Source organism: Vanacampus margaritifer, chromosome 14 (genome assembly GCF_051991255.1).
Source record: "Vanacampus margaritifer isolate UIUO_Vmar chromosome 14, RoL_Vmar_1.0, whole genome shotgun sequence".
Classification (NCBI taxonomy): domain Eukaryota; kingdom Metazoa; phylum Chordata; class Actinopteri; order Syngnathiformes; family Syngnathidae; genus Vanacampus; species Vanacampus margaritifer.
Genome location: NC_135445.1, coordinates 8,993,602 through 9,009,445, shown reverse-complemented (window position 1 = coordinate 9,009,445; position 15,844 = coordinate 8,993,602). Strand labels below are relative to the sequence as shown.

The 15,844-nt window shown below is 40.1% G+C and overlaps 3 protein-coding genes across 4 annotated transcripts; 1 reads left to right on the top strand and 2 right to left on the bottom strand.

Moving 5' to 3' along the window:
• Positions 1-1,822: 1,822 nt before the first annotated feature.
• Positions 1,823-4,866, top strand: ppp1r3c2a (protein phosphatase 1 regulatory subunit 3C2, duplicate a). Its single transcript, XM_077542476.1, has 2 exons — positions 1,823-1,872; positions 3,659-4,866. The coding sequence occupies exons 1-2, from the start codon at positions 1,862-1,864 to the stop codon at positions 4,668-4,670; spliced, it is 1,023 nt and encodes a 340-aa protein (XP_077398602.1). The 5' UTR covers positions 1,823-1,861; the 3' UTR covers positions 4,671-4,866.
• Positions 4,867-7,589: 2,723 nt separating this feature from the next.
• On the bottom strand, positions 7,590-10,058 carry LOC144033970 (phospholipase A2-like). The gene is made up of 4 exons (XM_077542412.1): positions 10,002-10,058; positions 9,755-9,902; positions 9,537-9,670; positions 7,590-7,895 (listed from the first exon to the last, which is right to left on the bottom strand). The coding sequence occupies exons 1-4, from the start codon at positions 10,048-10,050 to the stop codon at positions 7,777-7,779; spliced, it is 450 nt and encodes a 149-aa protein (XP_077398538.1). The 5' UTR covers positions 10,051-10,058; the 3' UTR covers positions 7,590-7,776.
• A 1,191-nt stretch (positions 10,059-11,249) lies between these two features.
• LOC144033969 (phospholipase A2, minor isoenzyme-like) lies at positions 11,250-15,825 on the bottom strand. 2 transcript variants are annotated; one of them, XM_077542411.1, is made up of 4 exons: positions 14,157-15,825; positions 13,910-14,057; positions 13,695-13,825; positions 11,250-11,391 (listed from the first exon to the last, which is right to left on the bottom strand). In XM_077542411.1, exons 1-4 carry the CDS (start codon positions 14,203-14,205, stop codon positions 11,273-11,275), a joined length of 447 nt encoding a protein of 148 aa, XP_077398537.1. In that variant the 5' UTR covers positions 14,206-15,825; the 3' UTR covers positions 11,250-11,272. The 2 variants fall into 2 exon arrangements, with proteins under 2 accessions (XP_077398537.1, XP_077398535.1); XM_077542409.1 differs by having other exon boundaries at positions 13,910-15,825.
• Positions 15,826-15,844: the final 19 nt, after the last annotated feature.

The following is a 15,844-nucleotide window of genomic DNA, read 5'->3' as shown; positions in this document are numbered from 1 at the left end:
GACAAACCTGACTTACCAGCGATGACCTTCTATCGCCACAGGAGGGCGCCATTCCCCGTTATAAGACATTGATGGAGGGCCTGCTGGGGAGTGCCCTCGCTGAGTGGTAATAGGGGTTACAGTCTGCAATTCATTGCTCTCCTCCTGCAAGCTTACATCAGCTTCTCTCATCATTCCTCCTCTGAGTGGAAACCTAATCGTTTTGCTGGTGGAAATACAATTTGAGGGACTTTGACGATTTTGGTTTAACCCCGTCTTGGAATAGTTTGGGCTTTGAACTTACTTCCATCCCTTCTTTTCCTTTTAATCCGCCAGGTTGTGTGCTGGGGTGTTTCTTCCTCTTTCGTGTATTTGTTGTATTTATTTGTTGGAAATGCAGATGATGAAAAAGCCATTCTGGTTGTCGTGTCTACACAGATTCCCAAGTATTCAATAAATACCTGCGGTGGCATGGATGTTTCCTCCTAGACATTACCTGCATTGACACGTCACAGGAAGTGATCTAAACAGGTAGACAGACACACACAGGACAGAGTCTGAAGATTTTTTTATGCATGACACATTACACATAGACCTGAAAGTCTTAGTCAGAATAGACTCACCATAACTACTGATCATGATGTTGCCAGTTGTTTATTAGTTTTTGGTTCACCGTGTTCAAAATATATATACATTTGTACTCTGTGCTAATGTACATATCCAAACATCTTATAATTATGTATAAACTTTTGAAAAACATTTCAAATTCTTAACCATTTTAAAGCGTAATAATTTAAATTTTCAAAAAAAAAAAATGCAATTTATGTAATTTAGCCCTGGAGAACCCAAGAACCCTTTTCTTCTTTGGAAAATTATGAATTATACATTAAATGACTGCTGTAAGTTCACTGAACACCAAAATATATGTTTTTTTCAATTTTAACCCTTTTTTTTTAACTAGCTCAGAGTTGCTAATTTATCAAAATATATATATAAAACATACTCCTAGGCATTCTGCAACATGATATGAAATAGATTAACAAAAAAATATATATATTTTACCATCTGATGGTTTGCTGAGAAGATGGTTTTGTTTGGATTGATTTCCAGCTCAACAAAACAGCATGTTGCCAGCCATCTTGTCACCACCACTCTGGCTCATGTAAGTGCAATATTCATCCACTAGATGGCCCCATGCAGGGGTCAGAAGTGGCACTCTGGACTTTTGAAGTTAAATTTGTAAAAAAAAAAAAAAAAAAGGTCTTTGTTATTTGAGTAGCAGAATTTATAGGGGCCAAATTTGACCCCGTGGGTTCTCCAGGGTTTTAAAGTGATTTTTTTTTGTCACATTGGGGTTTTCTTGTTACCTAAAAAAAAAAAAAAGATTTGCTCAGATAGTTTGGAAGCAAATACATGTGGTGACATCTTTAGAAGATGAAACGACTGCCATAAAAGGTATGCACATAGCGTATGGTCTTTGTGTGACCTCATACATGAGGCAAGATGTCCCTAGTGAAAGTCTGCATGGGCCCCCCCACCCACCTGTCGTCAAAGTGATGACACACTGTACAGTCATCATGAAGCACCTTGACATGTCTGTCGGCTTAGAAATGTGTGACCAAGACTATGGAGAAGAAAAGGTGAAATGTTTCCCAAGCTTTAATAATGTTGAAGTTTTTGCCGACTGGTCATAAGAACAGCTCTCTTCAGATGCAGTTTAGGGGCAGGACATGAATAAAGCCGCGTCATTGGCTCACCTCTACCCATATGCAAACCAGCTGGCGCAGAAGGTTCAGCCTCATTTCTCTGCAAACTTCTCACATAAGCTAAGGTGAGAGAGCAGAGTTTTGTCTTGGTCTGTGACTTCTTTTGGCATTTATTGATGAAACACAAGTGAGTATAGTTTTGTTTTTATTGTTATGAGAATGCATTTCTAAAAATGTGCATGTGTTGAACTTTAACCTTCATTTGATGTGTTTTGTTTGTAGTTATTGTTTTGAATTTTCTTCTGATAATTACTAATACTTTAGTAATTTTTTAACTGATGGACAGGTATTTTTCTAAGGCACTTTCTCCTAATCGTGGTGATATCCAGAAAATGTAATTATCATTTCTAATGAGGTGTCATCCAGATCTGCTCCAAACCAAGCGTTTGGCAGCAGTTCAAATCTAAGCATAGACGATCCGACTAAGCATGTTTGGACACTTATTTGTGTCAGTTGGCAGTTTTGCTAATGTAGAATCTTAACATGCTTTTTTTCCTCCTTGGATATGATGCAAAGTTTAGCAGCTATTAAAAGTGAAGTTGTCTTATTTGGTCCATATGTGACAAATTTCAAAAGTGTGTGTTTTTGTGTTTGATTTCTGCTTGGGGGTAGTTGGAATTGTGAGAATTCTTACGACACAGTTGGCGACTATAGTTTGGAAATGAATTGCACAAGGTAAGCAGTTTTTGTTGTTTACTGAAGACGTTTGGATTTCAGATCAATAGATGAACATGAGACAGACAAAAGTTCAGAATTGTAGATTTTATTTCATGTATTTACATCTAGCTTTTCAAGTGAACAAAAGTATTGAAGTGGACGTTATTCCATTAATTTAACCCTATAAAGCATGAACCATGAAATATATGAGAGAAAATTCAGATTCTTTGTAAACAGAGTATTTATTGGTCCTTTTGAACGGACAATATCTGGTCACAATGCTTTAAATTTGTACATTTATAGCTGTCAAAAATATAATAATAAACAGACATATCACAAACATACTAGTATTTCCATAAATCAGAAACAACATTTCCCCAATAATAATTTAATTGGGGCAATCTTGCAAAGTCACTGTAAAAGCTATCAGATGGGTAATACTGCCCTCTAATGGATTATCTGTGCAATGCATGTGTCAGATAATATACGTCAGGGTTTTAATGGGGAAATAAATTATACTCATGAAATAGAGGGCTCAAAATGTCTTGTATTTAATATGATACGTTTGGCAATATAGGGTTTTAAAGTGAATAACATTTCATGTTTGGTGCCTAAGCCTTATTTGTAAAAACTGCATCAAGTCTGCAACCTATACTCTAAAAACAGTTGGGTCAAAAGTAACCCAATTATGGATCAAAAATGGAACGATCCACTTTATGGGTCAATTTGACCCACTTTCTGGGTTGTTTTATACAAACTAACTTTTTTTTTTTTTTACCCAAGTAAAGGATCTGACCAATATTCATGAGTTGACCAATTTTTTGACTCAAAGTTGGGTCAAATTGACCCAAGTAGAAGATCGGTCCATTTTTGACCCATAACTGGGTTATTTTTTTACCCAGTTGTATTTAGAGTGGACTGACTTCACCACACTGTTTTGCATTCTCCATGCGAAATGCTTTTCCAGGCCTTTACTGCAGCCTCTTTCAGTTCTTGTTTGATTCAGGGGGTTCTTCCTTCAGGAGGTAAAAAAAATCATACTTCGTTGGGTTAAGGTCTGGTGGTTGACCTGGCCAACCTCTGTTGAAGACCTTTGTTGTGTTTTGGGTCGTCATCTTGCTGCATGATGAAGCTAGCTAGATTCAGTTATCTCTATATTGACAGACACAATTAGTCAGAGAGAGGGAGAGAGAGAGAGGGAGAGAATTTATATATGTAAAACATGAAATCAATCCAATCTTGTTTTGACCCCTCAGAGTACTGCCGACCTTTGGCAGTCACCCTCAGCCAACTGCGATGCCAGTCGACCTCGCCATGTGCTTGAGCCTGAGCCAGCGCCGGCGACTTTATCAACTTCTATCCACGAAACCTACTTTACGTCATTATCCGCCCACCGGCGGTCAACAGAGAACCAGCTTTCACTCTTCCCATCAACCCTCGTCTTCCCATTCCTCTGCATTGAGTCTCTCTTCGCCCTCAGAAGTTCCAAGCTGCCTCCTCAGGAAAGCCGGCGGCCACGGGAAGAAGCGCGTGGTGTTTGCAGACACCAAAGGACTGGCCCTGACTGTGGTGCATCTATTTATGCCTGGTACCTCCTCCTCTCCTGAGACACATCTGTTAGAGTCCTGCCCAAACAAACCGCCTGACCCCCCAAAAAATCAAAACCGCGAGTACCGTTTCGGCTTTCCTCAGCCGACTCTCGACTGCAAAGCGTTTCTCGCGCGCCTACGAGACACAAACGTACAGTTGGAAAGCTGCAACGTTTCCGAATGCTCCCTGAGCGGGAGAGTGCACGTCTGCCACGCGAGCGCTGACAAGGCCGTCCGCTTGAGGCTCACCTTTGACTCCTGGCAGCACCACTACGACATCCCATGCGTGTTCTCGCAACAGCAGCGGTGTGGGAATTTCGACGTGGACGTTTTCACCTTTGATTTGAATTTACCTCAGAATGTCAACCCAATTGAGGGAATAGAGTTTTGTGTGTCATTCAGGCCCGGGTGCGGCACGTCAATGCACTGGGACAACAACAGAGGAAAGAATTACAAGGTGTACTTGGAAAAAGATGCTGGGCAATCTCCTTCGCCTCGCAATCACCGGCCGCCATCTTGGCCTTCTTATGTGTCCCTCAGTACGCAGAACCAAGCGGATCCAAGCTTCTTCACAGGAGATTCGCATGTTGAGTCTGAGCGGAATGGAGATCCCTCTGCTCAAATAAATAGACCAGCTGACAGTAGTCCAGTCAAAAAAGCTACGAGGACATATAAATAATGGAAATATGGAATACGCTTTGTGAAATCTCCGCTGTTGGATGTTTTAAAGTGCCGTCGCTGGAATGTGAATATTTTAACATGTTGAATTTATAATGAAGCTTTTGTCATCAGTAGATCTCTAGCACACTTTTCAACAATAAGTCTTTTAAGAGATACTTTACTCCTTGAGCCATTTTCAGCAGTGAAAAGTTAATATTTTGTCTAGAATTTATTTGAAAACTTAATGCACAATTAATGCCTTAAAAACTATTTTTTCCACTCGACTGAAGATGACATCACCTGTGCTGAGGAAGTAGGAAACGACCAATCATGGCTCACCTGTTTTCTGGGTTTGTTCAGTCGACAGCAAGTAGAAAATTTAGTTTTTAAAGGAATTAACTGTCATTGACATTAATTATAGACACAATTTTAACTTTTTACTGATGAAAATGGCTCAATGAGTCAAGTATCCCTTTAAAGCATTCATACAATATTATAAGGGGTGGTCTGATTTTGTCCTCTTACCCAATTATAATACAAACGTGTTTTATGTGCAAACAATAACGATGAACATAAAAACGTTTTATTTTGTCCATTTGTTTTCTGACTTCAGACTGTAAAATGAACACTATAGTTCAAGAAATTGATGGATTGACTTGTTTCATTAACCACAAATATTTCATAAATAAATAATCCTGCCCAAATTCTGTTGAGATCCAGCTCACTGATTCTTACATAATTGACCTTAAAAGCTTTTTAGGAAACGGATGAATATATTTCACCTCTTCTGGGAAGCATTTGATCCAATCTCAGTCCACTTGAAAAGCAACAATTGGTGCAATTGTCCTTAATCGTAAATCCATTTTAGACCAGAAATAAGTAATTTGCTGGGAAATTCACCGTTAAAAAACAAACAGCGATCACAGTAAAGGGGAATATCACAGGTGGACTGAAGTTGAGGTGAAAAGTAAAGTTACTTCAGAATATCAGATAATTAACTGAATTATGAGCAATGAGACTCAATGTGAGGTCATACAAAGGGGGCTTCAAAATAACTCAAAATACAAACTCCTGGCAACAAAAGTGAGTACACCCCTAAGTGAAAATGTCCAAATTGACCAGAGTTAGTCCTTTTCCCTTCCTAGTATAGTGACAGCTTATATAACAATGTTGATGTATTATTCTATCAAAATAAGTCAAAATACAGCCAATAATAGCTAAACTTCTGCAACAAAAGTGAGTACACCCCTAAGTGAAAATGGCCAAATTAACCAGTTAGTCCTTTTCCCTTCCCAGTGACTGGTGACCGCTTACATAACGGTGTTGATGTACTGTGCCATCAAAATAAGTCAAAATACAGCCAATAATAGCTAAACTTCTGCAACAAAAGTGAGTACACCCCTAAGTGAAAATGTCCAAAGTGTCGAAATTTTCCAGCACTGCCTTAACTCTCTAGGAGTTGGAGTTCACCAGATAGATTTTAACACTAACAGATAGATGACACTGGAGAGGGAAAATGATTAACTGTCCTGAATGTGGATATTTTCACTTAGGGGTGTGCTCACTTTTGTTGCCAGGGGTTTAGCTATTACAATGACTACTTTTCATTGTGTCCTTCTCTTGTGTTTTATAATGAAAATATATATTTTTTTGTGAGATACTTACATGTACCAACCAACGCATTGTCTCCCAGCACAGAACAAAAAAAATAAATAATGCTCTTCATGTAAAAACACGCAAGTACACGCAAGGTTGCTTGACGTGTCTGTTCCATGTGATGCATCACGCATTGCATTCCTGACAGGAAAAGTCACTTACGCTCTGCAAGGGTGAGCTTGTTCTAGGCACTCCCAAACTGCAGTGAACAATAAAGAACGTTTAAAGTGTCTAGTGTTCATAATTTGCAGTAATAATCTAGTGTATGTGCTGGAATTGGAACTTTTTTTTTTTTTTTTTTAACTATGCTGGCCTGTTCTCACATGCAAGAATGGAGTAATTGTGAGATATTGTAACAGTGAGAGTGTCTCTCCCTAGTTCCTTTGTCGGAATAATGTTTTGTCAGCTGTCTGTTAGATGTCTTTCTTTTGTCTTCCTTGCATAAATAAAGTCAGGAGCAGTTTTTCACATGAAAAAGTTAAAGAATACAACCTAAAGCTCCACATATAATTATAAAGCTCAGAAGAGTCAGGAAGATGTTGTTTTTTTTGCCAACATCCAATAGAATCAACCACAATCACTAGTATCAACAGGTTTTAAACTATTTTGTTTGCCAAACACATATAGGTTTTCGCATCATGAACGTAAATAGTCGGAGATCAGAAACCACCCAAAAAAAATATGATATATTGATCGTGTCATATATTTCAAAATACCTCTGGTTGAAACCCAACAAAATAAGTGATTTCAGTTCAACTCATTCAAACCCCAAAACATATAAATACGTTTTTTAACACTTTGTTCTTCACACATGTATTTATACATTTTTATGTTTTTTTTATGCTAGAGCATTTATGTAGGTATTACAAAAAACGGCCAGCAGGTGGCAGCGGAGTATAAGAGATCAACCAGGGCCATGTTGCAACAAGCTTTTTTTGCCAGTGTTTTTAACAGGTTTGTGAATAATGATGAAACTTAGCTATATTTTAATGCTAATTGCTGCAAAACGGAAACAGATGGAAATATACTTTTTTTTCCCTGATGAAAGAAGAGACTAATCTTTCTTTTGGTAAGTTCCATGTTTTTATAGCAATAGAACATACTATTCGGTGGACCTTGCAAAAACAGTCAAAATCCAGTAAAACAGCCGGGAGCGAAGGAGGTTCCTTCAGTAAAAATGTCTGGGAGGTTAATATGTACGCTATTAAAACACACTATTAACCCATCGTAGTTGATTTCATTCACTTTTTATTACTGTTAAATAAATGCCACCAATATCATTTATAATCATGTATGACACTGGTTTTAATGGCAAACATGTTTGATTTGAGGCAAGGCTGGTGTTTAAACAATACAGCACAAGATCATAAGGGATGCTTAGTGACTCCAAACATTCCAGTTTTACAGCTCCACTTTCTGTGTGAGTCATGTGGACACATGGCTTGACTCAAGTTTGCATGCACGGGTCTTCACTTGCACATGTGGCTGGGCAGGTGCTCGTGCTCAGGGTTCCATGGCGACTGGGCAAAGCACTCGGCGGCCTTTCGGTCACACTCACAAATGAACATCTCGCATTTGTCGTTATTGTCTAGGGAAAGAAAAGACAAATTATTTCCTATGTTAGTGCTTGCATGATGAAAAACAAAATTGTAAGCACATTCTAATGTAATAATTCCCATAGAATGTTATGACTGATATTGTAATAACATTTTAGTGCCGATTTAATGCCTTATTATATTCATATATAATATTACCAAGTAGAAGTGTTAGACTAAATGTACATAAGTTATCCCATATTTACTCTCATAGTATTGCAAAGCCTTTATGTAAAGCGCTATATAAACAAAGATTACTTGACTTGACTAAAGCATTTATTCAGCGGTATGACCTTGTTTTGAATCATGCAAGTTTGAGTTATCTGTGAAGAGAGCAAAGCTTTGTGGGATACTCCTGCAGCTGCAGAAACTGTGCCTTATCACAAAATAGCGGCTGAAACACTTTGCGGATGAACTGTTGAACTTTTACTGATGAAACCTTCAGCGCCGAAGAAAAACACAATGCCGCCACAATGACTCATATTCGTGATGGCTGCTGTTGTGTGTCCCCCTCCCCTTTAGAGCGGCGACCGCTAAGTAACTAGTGAATACCCAATAAAAAGAGGAGGCCCGGCGAAGTGTGTCCAAAACGGGTAGGAGATTGTAATCTGGGTGCACTCTCTGTCTGTTCTCCTCGCGAGCAAAAATAATTTAAATCTCTTGTCTTCCTTCCTTTTCTGTTGTTTATTAAATGTTCTAGGTTGATTGAACCTGACAGGAAGCAATATTTCCAAAGTTTGGAAGCATGTAGATGCTAAACTTGAGAGGGCCGAGTACTGATCCCTGCGGGACTCCACAAGTGACATTACAATATCAGAGGTCTAAGTGCCAAGAAGTTGAATAGATGAGACAATTGCACATGTTGAAAGGGTCATTTAATACCTAAAAAAACTTTAAGATTAGATAAGAAGTTCAAACATGAATATTTCCTCACACTGATAATAGTTTAACAATTTGTTCACAGCCTAAGTTCATAGCTTCAGATGTAATGTAGGTCTTCATTGACATTGTTCTATATTATATCATATATATTATTTCATTATCCCAGAGGTTTTTATGGCAGAGCAGTTCTAATCAAGTGGGCGGAGCTTACTTTGAATAAATCAACTCTGTCAAATAATTACATAATAAATAAATAAATACATTTATATAATAACACTGACCTCCATTTAAATCAGACTGTGATAACACCAACATTTTAACAGTTCAATTTTTGCTTTGAAAGTATATCTGTAGGAATAAGCGGGTAAAAAAAAAGAATGGATGGGTGGACGTATATCTGTCTTAGATACTCAAAACACAAAATGGAGCATTTTAGACTGAAAATGAACATTGTATTGTACATTGTCTGATCAGTTTTAAGAAGAAAAAAAAGTCCCACCTAGAAATCTAATAATTTCCAAAGATGTAATAACATATTATATACATTGTCATAATCATGTTTGTACAATATCAATTGGGATTTATTTTTTACAGTATTGGTGAAATAATTACATTATTGGGTTTACTTCTTTGATCAAGTTAAGTGCAAATTGCAATATATTTTCAGGAAATTATTTCTTAATAGGTTGCTACAATCAGTATTAGCCTGCTAAAATGATAAAATACGACTCCATCCATGTTGCCCTACTCACTGCCACAGGTGACCTTCTTCTGCTCCTTATCGCAGCTGTAGCCATAGTACTCTGTGTAAGGGTTGTCAAAGATGAGCCAACAATCGGGATGCTGCATAGCTGCATTATAACACCGATCATGCACGTAGCAGCACCTGCCAACGTAAAACAAAAACATATAGGCAGATATAGGTATAAATTAGCTACGGTCCAAATTTGAAGTCAAAATAAAGATGGACCTATCCAGCTGATCCACAGGTGTGCCTGAGCCACCCTTTCCACAGAAGCAGCCATAGTCGGCGTAGTCAAAGAGGGGCCAGCTATCAGGCATCAAACACAGGATCATTTTCCTAAACTGGCTAAGAGCCTTGTAATCTATGGATTGAGCTGCAGGACATAACAAGAAGGAACAAAGCTAGGTCACGGTGTCCTCATTGATGTACAGGATTAAATCGCAAACCGCACGGCCGTCTCGCAGCGACTTACCAACAGCGAGGCTTAAAGCCAAGAGAAGCAGAGTGTTGAGGGTCTTCATCCTAAGAGCCTAAAGGTTAGTGGCAGAGTTGCAATCACTCTACCATCAGACCACCTTTATATAGTCAGGGACCTTGGTATCGGCAACGTCAGCTGTTCATACTGCAGTTGGTCACACGCCTCACAATGCACATGTATAAAAAGGCGTTTTTAAACAACCATATATAGTAAGGCTTTTTTTCCCTTTATTTTAAAAAGACCATCCGATTAGTAGATTTATTTTCCTGTCACTTGAATGATGCACAATTTTAAAATGACATACTATATATACTAGGAACGGCCACCGGGGCGTCCAATTCCTTCTTGCTTGGGGCCCTTGGGCAATGTTGCTACGGCACTGCCCATATCAATTCATAATTCATAAAACCATGAACTGATTATTTTATATATCTCTATATTAACTAAATTGTCTTCTTTCATAAAAAAAAAAAAAGATTTCCATCTGTTTCCGTTTTGCAGCAATTAGCATTAGAATATAGCTAAGTTTCATCATTATTCACAAACCTGTTGAAAACATGGCAAAAAGAGGTTGTTGCAACATGGCCCATTACAAAAACACTATTAACCCATCGTAGTTTATGCTTGATACAGCTGAACAGCACATGAAAGCAATGGTAGGTACTACAAAAAACGGCCAGCAGGTGGCAGCGGAGTATAAGAGATCAACCAGGGCCATGTTGCAACAAGCTTTTTTTGCCAGTGTTTTTAACAGGTTTGTGAATAATGATGAAACTTAGCTATATTTTAATGCTAATTGCTGCAAAACGGAAACAGATGGAAATATACTTTTTTTTCCCTGTTGAAAGAAGAGACTAATCTTTCTTTTGGTAAGTTCCATGTTTTTATAGCAATAGAACATACTATTCGGTGGACCTTGCAAAAACAGTCAAAATCCAGTAAAACAGCCGGGAGCGAAGGAGGTTCCTTCAGTGAAAATGGCTGGGAGGTTAATATGTATGCTATTAAAACACACTATTAACCCATCGTAGTTGATTTCATTCACTTTTCATTACTGTTAAATAAATGCCACCAATATCATTTATAGTCATGGATGACACTGGTTTTAATGAAATGTTTGATTTGAGGTAAGGCTGGTGTTTAAACAATACAGCACAAGATCACAATGGCTGCTTAGTGACTCCAAACATTCCAGTTATATAGCTACATTTTCTGTGTGAGTCATGTGGACACATGGCTTGACTCAAGTTTGCATGCACGGGTCTTCACTTGCACATGTGGCTGGGCAGGTGCTCGTGCTCAGGGTTCCATGGCGACTGGGCAAAACACTCTGCGGCCTTTCGGTCACACTCACAAATGAACATCTCGCATTTGTTGTTTTTGTCTAGGGAGAGAAAAGACAAATATTTTTTTATGTTAGTGATTTCAAGATTGAACAAAAAATTTAAGCACCCTATAATGTAATCATCTATCCATCCATCTTTTACCGCTTATCTGAGGTCGGGTCGCGGGGGCAGCAGCTCCAGGAGGACAGCCACTTAAACCAGCTCGCCCGGCGCGTTCCCAGGCCAACTTAGAGACATACTGTAGTCTCTCCGGCGTGTCCTGGGTAGTCCCCGGGGCCTCCCGCCGGTAGGACATGCCCAGAACATCCGAACCAGATGCCCAAGCCACTTTAGCTGGCTCCTCTCAAAGTGGAGGAGCGGCGGCTCGACCCTGAGTCCCTCCCGGATGACCGAGCTTCTCACCCTATCTCTATGGGAGAGCCCGGACACCCTGCGGAGAAAACTCATTTCGGTCCCTTGTATTCAAGGATCTTGTTCTTTTGGTCGCGACCCACAGCTCGTGACCATAGGTGAGGGTAGGAACGTATATCAACTGGTAAATCGAGAGCTTCAACTCTCGGCTCAGCTGCTTCGTCACCACAATGGACCGATACTGAGTCCGCATCACTGCAGATGCTGTACCACTCCATCCTACCCTCACTTGTGAACAAGACCCAAAGATACTTGAACTCCTACACTTGGAGCAGGATCTCATCTCCGAGCCGGAGAGGGCACGCCACCATTTTCTGACCGGGGACCATGGCCTCGGATTTGGAAGTGCTGATCTTCATCCCAACTGCTTTACACTCGGCTGCGAACCGCTCCAGTGAGAGTTGGAGCTCACAGCTTGATGAAGCCAACAGCACCACATCATCTGCAAAAAGCAAAGATGCAATTCTGAGGCGACCAACCTGGACCTCCTCAACGCCTTGACTGTGCCTAGAAATTCTGCCCATAAAAGTTATGAACAGAATCTGTGACAATGGGCAGCCTTGACGGAGTCCAACCCTCATTGGGAATGAATCCGACTGACTGCCAGCAATGCGGACCAAAATCTGACACCGGTCGTCTAGAGACCGAACAGCCCGTATCAGGGGGTTCGTACCCCGAACTCCCAAATGACACCCCCCAAAGGACTCTCCGAGGTACACGGTCAAACGCCTTCTCCAAATCCACAAAACACATCTGTATCAGTTGGGTGAACTCCCATGCACCCTTGAGGACCCTGCCAAGGGTGTAGAGCTGGTCCAGAGATTCAACTTCCCGACGGACCCCCCTCTCCAGCACTCCTGATTAGACCTTACCAGGGAGGCTTAGGAGTGTGATCCCTCTATAGTTTGAGCACACCCTTCTTACAAAGGAGGGGCAATAAGTATGCCCACACCTGCTCTGCGCCTCTCACCATGGAGAACTCCAGAGTGGAAGAGAGTCCAACCCCTCTTGTAAGGATTGGTACCGGAGCCCAAACCATGTGGAGGAGAGTCCGACTATATCTAGTTGGAATTTCTCTGCCTCACACACCAACTCGGACTCCTTGTAATGATGCTTGCAAATGTAATAAAATTTGCACTTCATTCAATCAAAAATGTCCTATCCAATAATGTAATAATTTCACTAATAATGTAATAAAAAAAAAATCCTGACTGATAGTGTAATAATTTTTTTACCTATAATGTAATGCCTTATTATATTGATGTATAAGATCACCAAGCAAAAGCATGTAGACGCTGAACTTTAGAGGGCCAAGTACTGATCCCTGCGAGACTCCACAGGTGGCATTACTATCAGAGGTCTAAGTACCTAGGAAGTTGAATAGATAAGACAATTAATTGCACATGTTGAAAGGGTCATTTTATGCCAGAGGTCTTTACAGGAGAGCAGCTCTTAGAACTTAATACCGTATTAAAAAAAAAAAATCTGTAAAATAATTCTATAAATGAAATAAATACATTTAAATAAATAAATAATTCAAACACTGACCTCCTTTTAAATCAGATAGTGTTAACACCAAAATGTTAACCCTCCAATTTTTGCTTTGAATGTATATACTGTAAGTGTTTTAGATTCTCAAAACACAAAATGGAGAACTTTAGATTAAAAATGAACATATATATTACAATGTCTGTTAAATCATTATTAAGAAAAAAAAAAGGCATAATAATAACATATTACAATAAGATTTTTTTTTTTTTTTTACATTACTGGTGAAAATTACATTATTGGGTTTTATTCCATTTTTGATTGAGGTAAGGGCAAAATGTAATACATTTTCCGAAAATTATTACAATGTGGGGTGTAACAATCAGTATTAGCCTGATGTTAAAATACGACTCCATCTACTTGAGTGTGTTGCTCTACTCACTGCCACAGGTGACCTTCTGCTCCTTATCACAGCTGTAGTCATAGTGCTTTGTGTAAGGGTTGTCAAAGACGGGCCAACAATCGGGATGCTGCATAGCGTCGCTATAACACCGATCGTGCACATAGCAGCACCTGCCAAGGGAAAACAAAAACATGAGGCAGATATAGGTATAAATTAGCTGTGGTCCAAATTTGAAGTCAAAAATAAAGATGGACCTATCCAGCTGATCCACAGGTGTGCCTGAGCCACCCTTTCCACAGAAGCAGCCATAGTCGGCGTAGTCCCAGATGGGCCAGCTATCAGGCATCACACACAGGATCATTTTTCTGAACTGGCTAAGAGCCCTGTAATCTATGGATTGAGCTGCAGGACATAACAAGAAGGAACAAAGCTTGGTCACGGTGTCCTCATTGATGTACAGGATTAAATCGCAAATCGCACGGCCGTCTCGCAGCGACTTACCAACAGCGAGGCTTAAAGCCAAGAGAAGCAGAGTGTTGAGGGTCTTCATCCTAAGAGCCTAAAGGTTAGTGGCAGACTTGCAATCATCAGACCACCTTTATATAGGTATTCAGGGACCTTGGTATCGGCAACGTCAGCTGTTCATACTGCACAGGGTCGCACGCCTCACAATGCACAATGAGTTCAACATATGGATGGGAAGGTCGTGACTCACACCGTGCCAACTCGCTGAACTTGTTCATATGTGTACGATGTACTGTATGGACTTCAAATGGTTAGAAGTAGGGCTTCGCCGACAGCTTTCAAGAGCCTGAGCTATGGTAATTGATAAAAAAGAAAGAATAAAAACACAAACACCCAGGGAAAGAAGGTGGCAATAAACGTCGGGTCCGCACTAAAATTTATCTTTGACTTCAAGTACGGGGCTGCAAATGGCCCCCGAGTCGCAAGTTTGACACCCCTAATTTAGACCCGAAACACAACAGAGGAATTCAATCCAAGCTATATCAATGGTATGCTTTTTATATAGCTATTTATTCTCACTTTTTAAGCAATATTCTTGCTATAATGTACAGTCTGCGATTATCTGGCGATTAGTCAGGGTGTATCCAGCCGGGATAGGCTCCGGGTAACCCGTGACCCTCATGAGGAAAGACATATAGAAAATTGTTAGTTGAATGGCTTATAGTGATGTGATCAATCTTATTTACCATATATTAAGATACATCTCTCAGTATAATGCATTGCAGATCTACAGTATAATACAGAGTGACACAAAAAACTTTTTAACAAGCCAATAAAACCAAGAGTGATGGAAGAAAACTATTTTATTCATAGTAATGGAAACCTTAAAATATGCCATTTACAATCAAAATATGATGGAATCCCACCTGAGGAATCTCCACAGCAGATTTCAATTCGGTAGCTGCCACGGCCTTCCGACTTAAATCACACACCAACGCCGTTTCCGGCCACTGCTGCGAGACCCCCAGTGTCTTCTCCATGATCACACTGTACCCACTCCTCCGATGAATATGCATTGGACTCGGGGTACTCTTCATCGTCCGATTGAACGTCCGCCTGTGCAGAAGTGCTCGGTTGTGCACGTTTTGCGGCGTTAGCATCGCTAGCCGGTGAGGCTTTACGACGTGGTTGAAGCCGCCACGTCAACGCTTCAACTTCGGCGTCAACCTCGGAGTCATCATCATCATCATCAATGTGCTCTTTAGCACTGGTCGATGCTTTTCGTCTTTGAAAAAAATGCTCACGCGTGAGCTGCTTGCAACCGGTCGCCATTTTCGCTTCCTCAGCCATTCTCCCCTCAACACTCTAGCTCCACCTCACATCTTCTACTACTGACTCCTACCCGATCTTGTCCAAAGAGAGTCATCGCTGCCATCTAGTGCCCATAAATAGTCATTATACTAACTCGATCTGCTTGATACTTTGAGCACAGCTGGCCAAGGCTTTCCTCCACCCGTTTATAAAAAAAAACAAAAAACATAGTTGACGTCTTTTAACGTTTTTGGCGGCACTCATTTGGATTTTACTAAACGTTATTAAACGTTTTTGGCGGTCAAAGAGTTAAAGTTCGAGGGGGCTTGCCCAACATTTAGTGGGAGGTGATTCCAAAGAGATGTCACCTCCTATGTGAAAAGACACGTGGAATTTCAGCAGTGGCTAATTTG